The following is a 15,528-nucleotide window of genomic DNA, read 5'->3' on the forward strand; positions in this document are numbered from 1 at the left end:
AATTTTATTTCCCCCCTACCCCTACCATATAAATATCAAAGTCACTTTACAAACCTTACAATGAGATAAAATTCATATAAGAATGATATAATAACTTACTACTGCAAATGTCGGGTATAGAAAACAAATGATTTTCAGTAAAAATTAACAAGCTTTATTAATTATCTATAATATATCTATTTACAAATAATCATTGCAATTATTAGCTAAATCTTACTATTAATACCATTTGATTAACTTGTATATGAAAATACTGGATTAGAATTAATTAAATGAACGTTGCAACTTCTGTCGGGGAGACCGCCTCCGCGGCGACACGTGCACTGCTTTCATTGGAGTGTTTAGTTTCTTGACATCGCCCGAAGGAGCCGGAGTTCGTAAACTTCTCGGTTGGCACAATGGTTTCTTCATAACTGGTGTTTGAGCTTTCTGAGCCATATTTTGAGGAGAAACTACTTTTTTTACTGGAGTCGTCGCTTTTCTATTGAACCGCAAATTTATTGATTCCTCTTTACCTTCACTAGTAGTCGGATAAGGCCGTAAATAATTTCTATTATACTCTTTATTCAGTCTATTGGGTATGTTCGGGGAAGTTGGTATCTTAGATTTAGTGTTCGTAATACTTTTAAGCGGTTTGTTTTGTCCGTTCGTTCGAGGTCTTCTAGCGAAGTTGGACTCGGTTTTGTCGTTTCTTTCCGAGGACTTGTCGGAGCTGGACTCGAACAGCTTTGCTTTGGCGAGTACTGCGCCGGCGTTCTGTTGCCGCAGCTTGTTTACAGAAGGTCTTCCAGTTTGACTATCATTCTCCACTTCACCAGTCTTCTCCATAAAGAACGCGGCTGCGCTGCGCCATTTTTGTTGCAATGGTTTATTAGAATATTTAATACTTTTCGTGTTATTTCGATAATACTGATATTGATTTGAATTCGATTTGTCGCTATTATTGAGCGAGTTTTCTGAAATACCGTCGTAACTGTTATCCATTGTGATATTGAGCGATCTTCTCGGTTGTGGTTTGCCAATAGTTTTGTTTAGGTTGTAATCTGGCGCGAGACTAGTTCGCTTCCTTAGTCTGTACTTTTGACTCGAATTGGACATGTTATTTACATTGTTATCGCAGTTAGATAGATTCCAATCATCGACGGGCTCACTTTTAATTACAGACTCTGGTTTCATAGTACTCGTTCTTTCTCTAGGCGCGACTCCGCCGTACGGATAGAATCTGTCGGAATTTTGACTAGCCTGTGAATGCGTCGACACGTTCCATGATTTGTGTCGGACGATTTTGGTTAAGTTTTCCTTGGATCGGCGTCGAATTGAGCCTATTTTTCTAGCACTAGGAGATCTTATAATTTTGGCTTGTTCCTTTGGTCGTATCTTGAGTTCTTTGCTGAGTCGTCGCGCGAGATGTTCGGAGCTGGGGCAGTGCAGCATGGCGACCTCTTCCAAGGTTTGTTCGTATGCGTTCTGCACGTGCTGCAAGGGCTGCACGTTGGGGATAACGTCCGTAAATTCTCTGGAGAGTCTGTTCTCTATGGCGGAAACTCTGCTCTTGATCTCCTCGTACTCCTGCTTGGAGATCCTGACGTAGTCCTTGTCAGGTTGCTTCATATCTGGGGATAGGTCTATGGTGTCGTGAGCACTGAACAAATTCTCAGAAGACGTCAGCATGTCCTCGCTGCTGACGCTGGTTTCAGAGTTTATATTTGGTGTGTCCTTTATGTCCTTGAAGCTTAGTCGCAACCTTTTTCTTTCAGTGATACCCCTATAAAAAGAAAGATCTATTAATTTTTACACACTTTTATATAAAGAGGTTAATAAAACTATGTAGCTTTTACATTTAAACTTACATTTTCATAGGCGTAAAAGACAATTCTCGCTGAGGCAGATTTTTCGTAACTTCTTTCCTGTAACAAACATTTTGATTATAATTTAAAACAATAATATCTACTTAAATAGTTAACAAAATGTTTCGATATACTTTATTTTGGCAGAAAGTCCCTCGTAGCCTTCCATCTTGCGTTTGGCGGCGGACTTGCTGATCACGGGCGTGTTGGCGTGCTCGGGCACGGTGGCGGGCGTGTTCGCGCTCCCTGACACCATCTTACGTAGACCGCTAAGCATTCCTGTATTACGAAATAAATACACACCTATATCCAAATCTCCTAAAAAAAAAACTAAATACTGGAAACTGTATATTTGTTTTAGGGTGCAATGAATCTATTTTTCTGAATTATCGCGACGACTTTTTTTAGTTTAATGACAAATAATAATTTGAATCCTGATTCAAAGGGATTGAGGCTTAAACACAATGTTACCTAAATTTGACTTCTATACTTTTTTTTTTTATAAAAATGTTAGTAAATTTTTGTTAATTTATTTATGGATTCGAACCCTCGACCGCAAGATCGATAGTCCGTACCCCAAACCATTAGGCAATTGGCGCTTGAATATTGAATACTAGTATCATAAACATAGATTTTTATTTTCATAACAAATGTTTATATCCAAGTATGATTTTAATTGTACCTATGATAACTGAATAAGGATATAAGTGATAACATACTATTAAGTGAGCCGCTCCGTCGCTTCTTCCTCCTGGCGTGGTGCAGGTCGCAGTCGTCATCCAGCTGCGTCATCAGCTCCTCCGACAGCACGCCGATGTACTGAGAGTTCTCTATAAACATCTGTCACAAAATGCACTATTTACATATGAGTTATACACAGGTCAATCAAAAAATAATATTTAAGAACCAGTTTTACAATAGTTATTATTTATTACATCGTACTTAAAGCTAGAAATAAGTTGGACTACTTAGGGCCTGTCCCACCTCAGATAGCTTAAAAATGACTTCATTGTCAGATAAAGAAACAAAATCCAATATTTCGATCACATGTTTTACATGTTGGATTGTTATCAAACAATTTACAATTTGGTGGGACGGGCTCTTAGAATGGTAACCTGTGCTGCCACAATTAAAAATTAATGTTATTACTATGAAATAACTAGGACAACAGTTTAATTGTGTCACAAGTTTATTGCACTACAATGCAGAAGTTATATGGGTTCATTAACTAATTTATTGAATACTATTGATGCTAGGCTTTTGATAAATATACTCAGATCTAGATTAATACAGCTATGGCTTCACAATTTATATGGCTTTGATTTATTTTATAACAGTTGTTACAACTTATTTGATAATAGTACAACACACTATTATTAATAACTATGACTATTAGATAATAGAAAGTAGTTCCTGTTGAACAGGATGAAGGGGGAAATTATCTCACAATACTGATATATTATGTGTAATTATGTCCAAAAAGAGTGTTTAATAAATTCAAATATACAAAACATGACATATTATTATTGACAAGTCAGTTAAAAGCATTTCAAGTTATTAACTAATTATTATATCACCTATAGCTAAATGATTCTTAAGTTATTTGTAAAACTCACTTTAACAAGAGCCACATGATGTTCCAGCCTCTGAGCCGAGGATGCAGCCGGCAAGGGCATAATACTGGGCGCCATCACTATGGCAAGGTTTGATGAGTCCATCAGATTGTCTTTGTGTCTTGATGCAATGAACTTAAGAAGCTAAAACACATATATTAATTATCAAATTAACTACCATACAAAAAGAGCCTTAATTGGTCATAAAGGGAATCCTGTGGGATATATTTTTAAATACTAATTCAACAGTAATGGAGACCACAAGGTACAGATGTAGAGGATATTCTGGAAGAACACATAGGGTACTTTCTTTTGTTTTTTATTAATTCGACGCAGAAGGAGTCGCTAGCGAAAGCTAGTATTTTATAAAATATACACAAAACAATCTTACCTCCATAATATAATGTAGTAAATGAACATGTAGTACTGGTAAAAGTAATAATGTATGTAAAATTGGTTTAAGTCCATCTTCTCCAGCAGTCACCCGGCATCGGAGTAGCAAATCCTGGACTTCAGCACTAATGAGAGGTTCCGGTAAACAACGCAAATATAGCTTTAGCACACTCGCCACATCTATCGGATGATGTCCCTCTGATACGCAGCCGCCAGCGTCTAACAAACGCTAAAAACAACATAATAAATTATGACATTCAATTTGAACAATAGGACATAGAAGTATTTTTCGAATAGTAGTTGGACTAATAAGAAATTACCTTAATGTCTTTTTGGCGCGTTTGTGAACCAGCTTTACGAAATAAACCCTCCACATTAGCGTTTGCTCGTAGTACAGACGACATTTCACTTACTACATTAGGAATACTCAATGTACTGCCACAACAAATTACACTACATGATGGAACTTTCACTAGAGGGGCTCCAAATACAGTCTTATGATCCTGTAACAAAAACGGCAAATGTGAGATAAAAATAATAAGTCATCCTATTGCGACCGGAAATGTTTACTTACTTTCACATTCTTTAATATGATTTTCTTTAAGCGATGCTTTAATCCAGCTTTCTTTAATTCACCGACTATAATTGATTGTAATTTGCCATGATTGATTCCGTCCGATATTAACATTTTAATACTATATGGCTTTATATAGGGATCATTTGCAAAATTGATGTGATTCTCAAATTGCCTATTCAAATTGACTTTATTCGTTACAAAAGTTAAGTTACGTCCCTTGACACGTTCCGTTTCTCAATGTTAAGATAGACCAACATTTTGTTTGGTTAACTTTTTTAGCTTTTTAGTTTGAAATAATTTTGGTTATAAATTAGTTTAAAACATTCTTTCAAATTATGTATTCTAAACTGCTGAGACGACAAGAAATCGAGTCGAACAAAAGGAGATTTTCAAATCATAAACGTTATTCTGTACGGAAAAAAAATTAAGGTGGAATAAACGAATTATTTAACTGTTTCTTTTATCGTAAATTATAATCCATAAATTCCCAATATTTTAAAAATTAGGTAGCGGTGGCTGAATTATATCTTTCCGTGTTTAGATTGGTTTAGATGTCAGAACTTGACGTGTCAATTGTCAAACTCAAATCGAAACAAAATGTCAAATAATGTAGAAAAGTAAATATGAATTAAATATTTTGTAAACAACTTTACTGTTATTCTTTTTTTAAAATTATCGTTCACTGTGATTATTATAAATAGTTGCGAGCGACATAATGATTGAACTTTCAGCGAAGTTAACTACAGGTACCGTTTACCTGGCTGGAGAAGCATTAGAATGTTGCATTACATTTTGTCACACAACTCAACCTGAACACAGGAATTCGCAAAGCCACAGGTAAAATTACAAATTGGTGTATAAGTTTAGTTTTTATAAAAAAAATCTAAAATCAATTACCTTCCGCAGTGACATCTTAGAGAATTTGGCATGGGCTTCCGCGCAAATACACTGTTTTTATTCAACATCGGGTAATCCTGGCGATAAATCATTATCTATCGAGAAGACAACGGCTCTGGAAGTAACATCTTGTGATATTGGAGATGTGGTTTTTCATACAAAACCGAAAATATTGTTTTGTGACCTGACCATTCCACTTGGTGAAACCAAAACATGTAAGTAAATATAAGTTTTATTTGTTTGCTAGTAATTGGTTCCTTATCCAATACATTAGTTACCAGTATAATGCCTACTAGTGTACAACATAATTATAACTCTGAGAAAATTTATTTAATTTCAGTTTGGTACAGAGAATCCTTACCAATAGAAGCTGCCCCATCATATAGGGGTACAACAATTAAATATTCATACAAAATAACTATTGCAACACAAAAAGTGGGATCTCATATAAAAATGGTGCGAATACCATTCAGGGTGCTACCAATTAGTCCCATTATGAATATGCAGGACTTGGCAGCTCTTTGTGGCAATGAGACCACTGAAGATCTACAGCCCACTAACCCGTTTTCAGAAGAAAGGAAAGTGGAGACACCTTTAACTATGGCTTTACAGGTTCTACAGGTAAATTCTCTTGTTTTCATTACTATATTATCTTAGTGTTAAAAAAATTAACTACAAATCAAAGTAAAAAAAAAAAATTTATGCTTAACCCTTAATTTGATAGTGTTGAGAGTGACAAACAATTTAATTTAAAAAATGTACTGAACTTAGTTTAGAGATAAAAATGAGATTTTGACTGTTATGCTACAAAACCTCCATTGAATTAAGGGTTAAATATCTGTTCATCAAAAGAAAAAATACTTAATATATTTTACATATTCCAGAATCTTACTGCAAGAAGGAGTCCAAATTCATACATGATAACAAATACAAGAGGCAAAGTCGGTCGCTTCTGTCTGTTTAAATCGGCTTACAAATTAGGTGAAGATATAGTTGGGACATTTGATTTCTCTGTTGGCACTGTTACATGTATGCAGGTATGGTTAAATATATGATTGTTTCTATTTTACAACAAACAAAATTGCAATTTTACTATGATTAATTTTATTTTACGAATATCACAAATGTGAAAGCTAAGATGGATAATTGTTTGTTAGTTTCTTGCCTAAGCTGCTGAAAGGATTTTTATACAACAAGACAACATCTGGAAGAACATTACTATTTACTTTCTAGGCCAAAGTTAGTTATATTATAAACACTAAGGTTGTTATATCAAGCGTGACAATTTGCTTAGAAAGTTTACATTCATACAACACATTTGTTCTTGCAAGCAGTTTTAATATTAAATTCATAATGTCATATGACAGAAAACTCTTGATATTACAGGTTTCAGTATCACTCCAGCCGGAAGAAATATTAAAGTCAAAAACACCAGCCAAAAATGTCAATAAGGAATCAAGTAGCAGATCAATGACAGTGGCCAGGTATCATGAAGTAACACTTGGGTTGACTCATTCTCAGCTGATTCTACCAATACCTTTGCATATAACTCCAGCATTTGATGTTAATGAAGGTAAATGTGACTTTCAGTTCTATCTTCAAAGATTTGCGAAATAAAAAGTCTCTGGCCTTATTCCACCTAAATAAATACAAAATATTTATTTTATAAGTAAAGAATTATATTAGACATAGCTGATTAGACACCATAAGTGATGTCAGGAATAGGGTGGGCAAATGCCTACATGCTAGAGAATTGAAAACAACTATGCTATTTTACTTGGTTATAGAAACTATTTCTAGTAAGACCATAGTACTGGTATTTGCTCGTCAAATCATCCACTATCCACTCCCTCTTTGTAATATGAAAAACCTTACTGTCTTTCTCCTAATGTATATCAATATTTTAACCTAATGTCTGAAAATTATGAATAAATAAAAGAGTATTACTTTTCTTCTTACAGTGTCATTAAGATGGCGACTTCACTTTGAATTTGTAACAACAAATGAAAAGCTTTGTCCTACGCCTGAAGAAAAAGATTGGAATGCACCACTTAATGTGCCTATAGAGACAATGGTTTGGAATCTACCTGTAAAAATATATTCCACATTACCTAAGCAAATAACGCAACATTCAGTGAGGAGTGATGCTTATACTTTATGTATTAAATAAATTAAAATGTTTTTTTTTTAAATACAGTAGGGTGTGATAAAAACACTTTACAGTCAATGCCACTAATGACAGTAACACACAGTGGCATTTTATGTGCTAAATTGATATAAAATGAGTTGGTATGATTTTATTAAATGAAACAACATAATATATGTTAAGATTAAATTTAATTATACTTAAATGTATGTACATATTAAAATAAATATACTAAGTTATTCAATCATCTGCCAGTTCTTTGTCCCAATCTTTCATTTTTGCTCCCATCATAAAGTCATCTCTGAAAACACAAAATTAATTAATGAGGTATAAAAAATGTTACTCTGCAAGGGTGACATGAGTAGGAAATTTGGTAAAACATAAGGTTTGATGACAGAAAATTGACACAGGTAATATATGCCATATTATAAATAATTCAATGTAGATTCATCTCCCATTCCTTAACCTACTCCTGTAGGATCAACACACTGGGTTTTTAACTTCTATAATCCAAATAACTATCATCCGTCATCTCAGTCATTGCTCGCTTCTTGATCATGCAATCTATCCATCCAAATAATTCAATGTAGATATTAAAGAGTATCTGTTTTTATAACAGAACTAGTTTTTGCCCGCAACTCCATCCATGTTGAATTAAAAAAAATTAAGTAACCTAACCTATGTCTTCTTCCACCCTATCCTCTACATCTGTACCAAATTTCATTGAGATCCGTTCAGCCGTTTAGGCAACAAACTTAAACAAACATCCATCCATCTAAACTTTTACATTTATAATATAAGGGTGAGTTGCATCAAATCGCTGGTTATCGTAAAAGTTATAATAGGGTTACAAGTGCAAAAACATATTCTCACAGAGGTTTTATGTGTTTTTCGTTTTTACAATGGAAACATTTAAACCTGAATGTCACTAAAGTGTCAAGTTGGTGTCAAGAATGACATTTACGTAAATTAAAATGTTTGGAAATTCATGTTTCGCCGATTATATTTATGTATCATACGCATGGTATTTTATAGTGAAATAAACTTTTTGCCCACGGAGATGGAGAAAATGGCAAACTCTTGTGAAAATAAACTAGTTTGGGCCATTATTGAAACTGTATTTACTTTACTACTCAAATATGTAGCAAAAATGAAGCAATAAAATTATACAAATATAAATGCATCTTATTTATTTTCCATATTATAAATTGTCCTGTCAATGCATATTATAAATTAACCTTTTATGGAGGACATTTTTTTAAATAAGAGAAAAGGGACAAGCGCTGTTGCTATGGCCTTAGACACTCGAAATTTGTCCAAACTGAATGTTTGGCCAAATTTCGAGTTCCATCTTGGAAATCCATTATTTCCGAGCACGCAAGACTTTATTCTTCTGGATTACGTATAGGATAATAGTAGATATTTTCTTTTTCCATTACTTTTTCCATTATTTGTGCTTTTGAAGTTAAGAGCTTGTGACAGTTGACACTACCGAACTGACACTAACCGTAACGCTAACTATAACCGCCCAAAATCGGGCGGTTATGATTAGTGTCAAATATGACGTCATTTTGACCAACCCAAAACTGGTGTAGCGAATATCATGAACATCCGAAGACGTAACCATCGGGAATGTGCTGGTTAAGGTTTATAGTTAGTTAATGTAACTCATCCTTAGTAAATTTTAAGATTATTCCAAATATTACCATTTCAAATAATTTTAACTTTAACGGTAACCGGCGATATGGTGCAACTCACCCTTAGTATATAATTTTAATAACATAAAATACCTCAATGCACTCCATTTAGGCTTTTCTTCTTCTGGTTTAACTTCATTTTTCAATGACTTAGTCTGTTCATCAACTATTATAGATTTCGTCTGCCCCATAAGTGTATCCAAAAATGCACGCTTATCAAACTTCTTCAGTATTTTCTCCTTTTTGGCTTCTGTTAAATCTTTATCAAGCTCTTTATCCATTGTCTTTTGTTGATTTCTCACTGCATTGAATAACTGCACCACACCTTTTGTTGCTATTTTAGATAGAAGTCTTTCCCTGTCTTTTTCTAAGATATTTGGTTTGATCCGTACAGTAGGTTTTTCTTCTTTCTGAAATTTTGTGGAATATAAGCTATTTTTGCAACAATTTTAAAATGTACAATAGTGGAGATAATATTTTAACAAAGAACACAAAATCAGATACTTTTCAAATGCCACACAATTAACTTTGATCTACTTTAAGTAGATCTTTTTGAAATGCTAAACAATAATTAACAAAAAAAACAACATAAAACAATTAAGACACACAATAGAATTTAATTAAGCAAACCTTTTTCTTTTTAGGAGGCTCTACTGAAACTATTTCTTCTTTTTTAATCTCAGTTTTAATTTCCTCACTTTCACCAACAACTTCAAAAGCTGGCTTTTCTTCTTTTACTTTTTTTACAATTTCTGAATGTTTCTTAGCTCTTGATAATACCAGAGTTTTTTTAGTTTTTGGTTTATTTGTACCTAAAATCTTTGCTACAGAGTCAGCCCAGCCTTCATTTGTTAACATTACTCCTTCTCCTTTACTGCCACCTTCCTCTTCACTGTCACCTTCCTGATTGCTGCTACCTTCTTCATCACTACCAATCTCCTCATCGCTACTACCTTCCTCATTACTGCCACATTCTGCGTCATTGCCACCTTCTACCCCTCCCCCGCCTCCTCCATCACTGTCAGATGCTTTCGTAGATATTTGGTCTTCATCACTTTCGTCTCCTTCATATTCTGATTCGTTATCTGAAACTACACAAAAAGACTTGAAATTATTTTGTTATTACATGAATTTTTATAAACTAATGGCTACTTGCCTGTTATTTTAACGGCTGGTTTTGTCATGGCAGAAATAACCATTATATTTTTCTTGTAACAAATCTTAAATTTTCCTTTTCAAATTAATACTGCAACGCACTATTTGTTAGATGACACAAAAACACAAGCACGTGTTTGTCACTTTGACTGATGACATTGTCCTGACAGGTCGCTGAAGTTTTTTTTGGAAAACCAGAGAGAATGACTTGCAATGTTGTAACATGGAAAATTGAAATTTTCCTTATCGCTTTTATTGGCTTCAATATTTTTCATTTTGGATTGGGTGTGATCTTAGATACTTTGATTTTGAAATGCATTAAACAAAATTCTAACTCTACGTTATGATGTAAAAACAATCACTCTTTAAGAATTTAACTTTCAGTCCCAAACCCAACGATTTATTCCGACTAAAGGAACTTGGTAACACATTTAGAAACACTTCACCCAAAGACAGCAAAAAAACAAAAACCACGTAAAACAGATTAAAACCGATACTAAAACTTTAAAAATGTATTTGATTTTAGATATATTTTAACTTAATGTTTACCGCATTAGTTGATGTTATTTAAACCGATATGTTTAAGTTCTTTTGTTATACTACTTAATGCTATGCAAAAAAGGATGATTCTTTTTATTCGATAGGAATTAATTAAACAACTTGACTTGCGGATAACAAGATAACAACGGAACGTCAAGTATGTTTAAAAATAAAATACAGCTGATCGTCAAAGAGTGAAGTGTTCCATGTATTTGTTACGCTGGAAAATGGAAATCTTCTAAATATGGCGAATATTGCGAACCCTTTACCTTATATAACTAAAAGAGAATTTGGACTTATTTCTGATGTTCAATCTCAGTTGTTTTCTAAACGACTTAATGCTGCTAAAAATTTGTACCGTCGAGATTTAGTGTGTCATTTCGGATGTGTAAACGCTATCGAGTTTTCCAGCAATGGCGAATTACTTGTATCGGGTAAAATATATTTTATAATATATGTAGTAAAGCTTATGCTTACCGGTTTAAGACATTTATGTTTTTGTGACAATTTTAACAAAGATTGTTTAATTCATAGCTTTAGTGTCTAAGGAATTGTTGAATGACTAAATTTCGTTATCATAGCAACAATACATATTGATAACAAATTGATACCGCATAACACTGACACAGTTATGTTATTTATCGCAATATAAATGAAAAATATCATTCCATATAAAACAAAGATATTTCTAATCATAAAAAAAAAATTTCCTTATTTCTTAAATGGAATTATAATCTCTTCTTTGTAGTCAAAATTTCAAGAATAAATCATAGTAAAACAATGTAATTTAATTCATAGTTCTTTTGTGGCAGTAAGAGAGTGTTAAAGACTGACTCCTTTTTTATTAATTAGAAAACAATTTAACTCAATATTGAAGGATATTAAAAATATTATTGTTTGATCAGATATTTACTTTAATGGTAATCTCTCCAATGTTCCTGATACAATGTCTTGTGTCTACTCATATTCAGATTGTTGTCACATGTCTTCTAGGTGGGGATGACAGGAGGGTGATGCTATGGCAATTTGGACAGGCCATCCTGGATCATGGGAAGCCAGAGGCAATGAAAGCGGTCCACCAATCAAACATATTTTGTCTTGGAATCACAAGTGATAACCAGAAAATTTATTCCGGTGGTAACGATGACATTGTAAGTGTAAAGCTTATCCTTTTTTTAGCTTTTATCTATGAAGAAAAAAGAATAGTTTTCTTTGTATATGTATCATTTAATCATACTTCATACTTATATTATAAATGTGAAAGTTTAGATGGATGGATTGTTAGAGTTTGTACCCTAAACGGCTTAACAGATTTTGCTGAAATTTGCTATAGATATAGGGGATAGTCTGGAAGAACACATAGGCTACTCACTTTTGTTTTTGTTTAATTCCACGCGGGCGGGTTCGCGGGCGAAAGCTAGTGGTAGATAAGGAAAAAGATTGGCAGTTAAAGACTGCTTAATCAACCACTAATTTAATCTGAGTAAAATAATAAGACTTATTTTCTACAGTTACACATCTTAATTTTTTATTTTAGTTTAGTATATTGCTCATAAGTTGTTAAAAAAAAATCTGTTGAAACAGGTCATCGTGCATGACCTCGAAAGTAAATGCCCTTTGGAAGTTCTGCAACACCAGAGGGCAGTGTGCAGCCTCAGTATAGACCCATTCAATGAACGAGTGGTGTCTACAGCGGGGAATGATGGCCGCTTACTGCTGTTTGATACAAGACAATCTGTTCATGGTAAGATCTTCGTCGAGATTACATTAATATATTAATTTCTTAAAGAATATGCTTTGTATTCAGTAAATATCACAATGTAGGATGTGCAATATTGTGTTGATAGTTTAAACAATATTTTGTATTGACCTTTTCGAAATTTAAATTTATCTCTTTATGCATTTTAAGTTGATTCTGAAGATTAGGCACAAGATACGAATAAATAAACACATAGATACAGCTTTTTCATTATTATGGATTATTCTGAATGAGATACGCAGTTGCCCGAAAACTACCTTATTTTATATTCCTGTTTAACATTCATTGTAAACGGGATTGTGCGATGTTTATTAAATATTTTCCTTGTTTTGTTCTTTATAGCTGTTTACTAAATGTTAAGTTTTGTTTTGCTGTGGAGTATTAAACTTTGAAAATGTTATTTCTTCATTTAAAAGTGTTTAACTAATTATGTTATTAACTTAGTTGAGTTAGTTGACAACCTCGAGAAGTACAGTCAGCTTTGTTTGCGGTATCCTAGTTACAGAAAAATTCGCAATACACCTCCTGACCACCTTCAACAACATTCAATAATACAAATTAACAATAAGAATGATATTTTGATAAAATAAAAATTAATATCTATACAATAAAACTTATGTGTTTTGTATATCTGACTTATTGTTAGATACTATACAATTTATTGTTTGTTCAACTGTTACCTTCTTAATGTAGAGATGTTTCTTTGCCTCTGTCGCGTAGAGTCAATGGTGATTTCGCGGAGTCGCAAGGCGTTCCACGGCGTTATGTATCATCCGCAACAAGTGGGCATGTTGGTGTCGGCGAACGCCCGCGGCGGCGTCGCTCTGTGGGATCTGCGATCACCCAAACAGTAAATTTTTAATTCTGATAAATAGGCTAGGATGGAATGATGGATGGATGTTTTTTAGAGTTTATAGGCTAAACGGCTGGACGGATCTCAATGAAATTCGGCACAGATGTAGAGCATAGTCTGGAAAAACACAAAGGCTACTTTTTATCCCGGAAATAGTTACCGTTCCCATGGGATGCATTTTTTTTATGCTTACTCGATAATTCTGCAACGGTTTAACATATGTTATTGAAATTTAGCACAGATATAAAACAAAGTCTGGAGTACACGTAGGATAAGGTTCATCCCCAAAAAATGACCGATTCCCAAGAGACACGTAGTTTTTTGTTATTTACATATTTCGTCTGTTTTCTAATAGCGCGCGGACGAAGTCGCTGGCAACAGCTAGTAATTTAATTATTCCCTCAATAGCCCGGTCCTTCGCTACTTCGGTAACAACGGCACTTGTCAGAACAGTATGAGCGTCCGTTTCAACTCCGCGGGTACGCATATCCTTGCATTGCGGCGTCGCTTAGCGCCCGTGCTGTACGCGGTGCACTCGCCCGAACCAGTCGCGGAGTTCTACCACCAAGACTATTACAACTCGTGCACTATGAAAAGCTGCTGCTTCGCCGGCAAAGGCGACCAGTTTGTGCTCTCCGGATCTGATGACTTCAATCTATATATGTGGAAGATACCAGATAGTGGAGAGTTTGGTTAGTATCACATTCTAAATGGTTTTAAATATTTCAGAATCCATGAGATGTATGCTTGTAAATTTAAGAAGACTTAGGGCCTGTCCCACCAAAACGAAAATTGTCTGATAACAATCCAACGTGTAAAATATGCGATTTCCTTCGCAAATTTTACATTAAATTAGTAACTAAACCCATATAACTTCTGCATTGTAGTTCAATAAACTTAACACAAACTGTTGTTCTAGTTATTTCATAGTAATAACATTAATTTTTAATTGTGGGAGCTCAGGTTACCATTCTAAGAGCCCGTCCCACCAAATTGTAAATTGTTTAATAATCCAATGTGTACAAAATGTGATGGAAATATTGGATATTGTTACCTTATCTGACAGTGACGTCATTTTTAAGCTATCTGCTCTATCAGCCAGTGGTGGGACAGGCCCTTACTGAAATTAATGGAATATATATATTTGCAGATATGTTAGTGGAGCCCCCACACATCATATTGTACGGGCATAGGTCGATAGTGAATCAAGTTCGCTACAACTCACAGTATTGTCTCATCGCGTCTTCAGGTGTCGAGAAAATTATAAAGGTAGGAATTTATTTCAGTCTTTTTTTAAATTACTCGTTTCTTGTTAGTAACAATGTTGTGTTTAGGTGTGGTCGGCATTGGAGTACCCGCAGATGCGCGGAGCTCTGTTAGAGGAGGCGCAGGGCTCCGACAACCCGCGAGAGATCTACAGCCACGAGGATTATGTCTCCTTAGTACATCATAGTGGACAGGTAATTTATAAATACAACATACTCTAACACTGAATAGCACTGTCTCTCTTCCATAAATACATAGAAAGATATCGCACAAAAATTACGTTTAAAAAGAAATAAAACACATGAAATGTGTAAACGACTTTATTGTGACCTACATTCGTTGATTTGTGGCAGTTTTATTCATGATGAATATAAACAGTATGTATGTAAATATATACTACTGCTTACAGTCGGGGTTAGTCTGCATGCGAATGCTGATAACTTAGACATAGAAATAAATTTCTAATACATCGTTATGCAAGTACAATAGGTAACTAGCTATCGCCCGTGACTCCGTCCGCGTGGAAAAAACCGAAAGCAATGCCGTAATAAATGCCTATGTGTTCTTTCAGACTATCCTCTACATTTATGCTAAATTTTATCGAAATCCGTTCATCAGTTTTGGCTACAAACTCTTAATGTAATCTCGAATTTATAACATTAATAAGATTTTTTTTTTAGTATATATCGCACAACTACGCGGAGCAGTCGACGGTGGAGGACCAGCGTATGATGGCGTTCTTCGACTCGCTGGTGCAGCGCGAGCTGGAGTGCCTCGCCGCCGAG

At 34.4% G+C, this 15,528-nt stretch overlaps 4 protein-coding genes across 4 annotated transcripts in view; 2 read left to right on the forward strand and 2 right to left on the reverse strand.

Annotated features, from left to right (window-relative positions):
* Window positions 1-183: 183 nt before the first annotated feature.
* LOC106101146 lies at window positions 184-4,633 on the reverse strand. The gene is made up of 8 exons (XM_013280276.1): window positions 4,428-4,633; window positions 4,174-4,356; window positions 3,852-4,082; window positions 3,464-3,604; window positions 2,567-2,687; window positions 1,982-2,126; window positions 1,851-1,907; window positions 184-1,765 (listed from the first exon to the last, which is right to left on the reverse strand). Exons 1-8 carry the CDS (start codon window positions 4,539-4,541, stop codon window positions 265-267), a joined length of 2,493 nt encoding a protein of 830 aa, XP_013135730.1. The 5' UTR covers window positions 4,542-4,633; the 3' UTR covers window positions 184-264.
* Window positions 4,634-5,043: 410 nt separating this feature from the next.
* LOC106101147 (RAB6A-GEF complex partner protein 2) lies at window positions 5,044-7,735 on the forward strand. The gene is made up of 6 exons (XM_013280277.1): window positions 5,044-5,267; window positions 5,337-5,542; window positions 5,668-5,948; window positions 6,212-6,364; window positions 6,714-6,900; window positions 7,289-7,735. Exons 1-6 carry the CDS (start codon window positions 5,146-5,148, stop codon window positions 7,495-7,497), a joined length of 1,158 nt encoding a protein of 385 aa, XP_013135731.1. The 5' UTR covers window positions 5,044-5,145; the 3' UTR covers window positions 7,498-7,735.
* On the reverse strand, window positions 7,518-10,491 carry LOC106101148 (RRP15-like protein). The gene is made up of 4 exons (XM_013280278.1): window positions 10,327-10,491; window positions 9,801-10,261; window positions 9,264-9,580; window positions 7,518-7,774 (listed from the first exon to the last, which is right to left on the reverse strand). The coding sequence occupies exons 1-4, from the start codon at window positions 10,367-10,369 to the stop codon at window positions 7,714-7,716; spliced, it is 882 nt and encodes a 293-aa protein (XP_013135732.1). The 5' UTR covers window positions 10,370-10,491; the 3' UTR covers window positions 7,518-7,713.
* Window positions 10,492-11,009: 518 nt separating this feature from the next.
* The window catches only part of LOC106100927 (DDB1- and CUL4-associated factor 5), a 6,928-nt gene continuing 2,409 nt past the window's right edge, over window positions 11,010-15,528 (forward strand). Inside the window, exons 1-8 of the mRNA XM_013279992.1 lie at window positions 11,010-11,299; window positions 11,859-12,016; window positions 12,450-12,609; window positions 13,345-13,474; window positions 13,886-14,169; window positions 14,628-14,746; window positions 14,812-14,937; window positions 15,424-15,522. Of these exons, the coding sequence (XP_013135446.1) occupies window positions 11,110-11,299; window positions 11,859-12,016; window positions 12,450-12,609; window positions 13,345-13,474; window positions 13,886-14,169; window positions 14,628-14,746; window positions 14,812-14,937; window positions 15,424-15,522 (1,266 nt within the window). The 5' untranslated portion in view covers window positions 11,010-11,109. The remainder of the gene's footprint in view (window positions 11,300-11,858; window positions 12,017-12,449; window positions 12,610-13,344; window positions 13,475-13,885; window positions 14,170-14,627; window positions 14,747-14,811; window positions 14,938-15,423; window positions 15,523-15,528) is intronic.

Source organism: Papilio polytes, unplaced genomic scaffold (assembly GCF_000836215.1).
Source record: "Papilio polytes unplaced genomic scaffold, Ppol_1.0 DF824024.1, whole genome shotgun sequence".
Lineage (NCBI taxonomy): Eukaryota > Metazoa > Arthropoda > Insecta > Lepidoptera > Papilionidae > Papilio > Papilio polytes.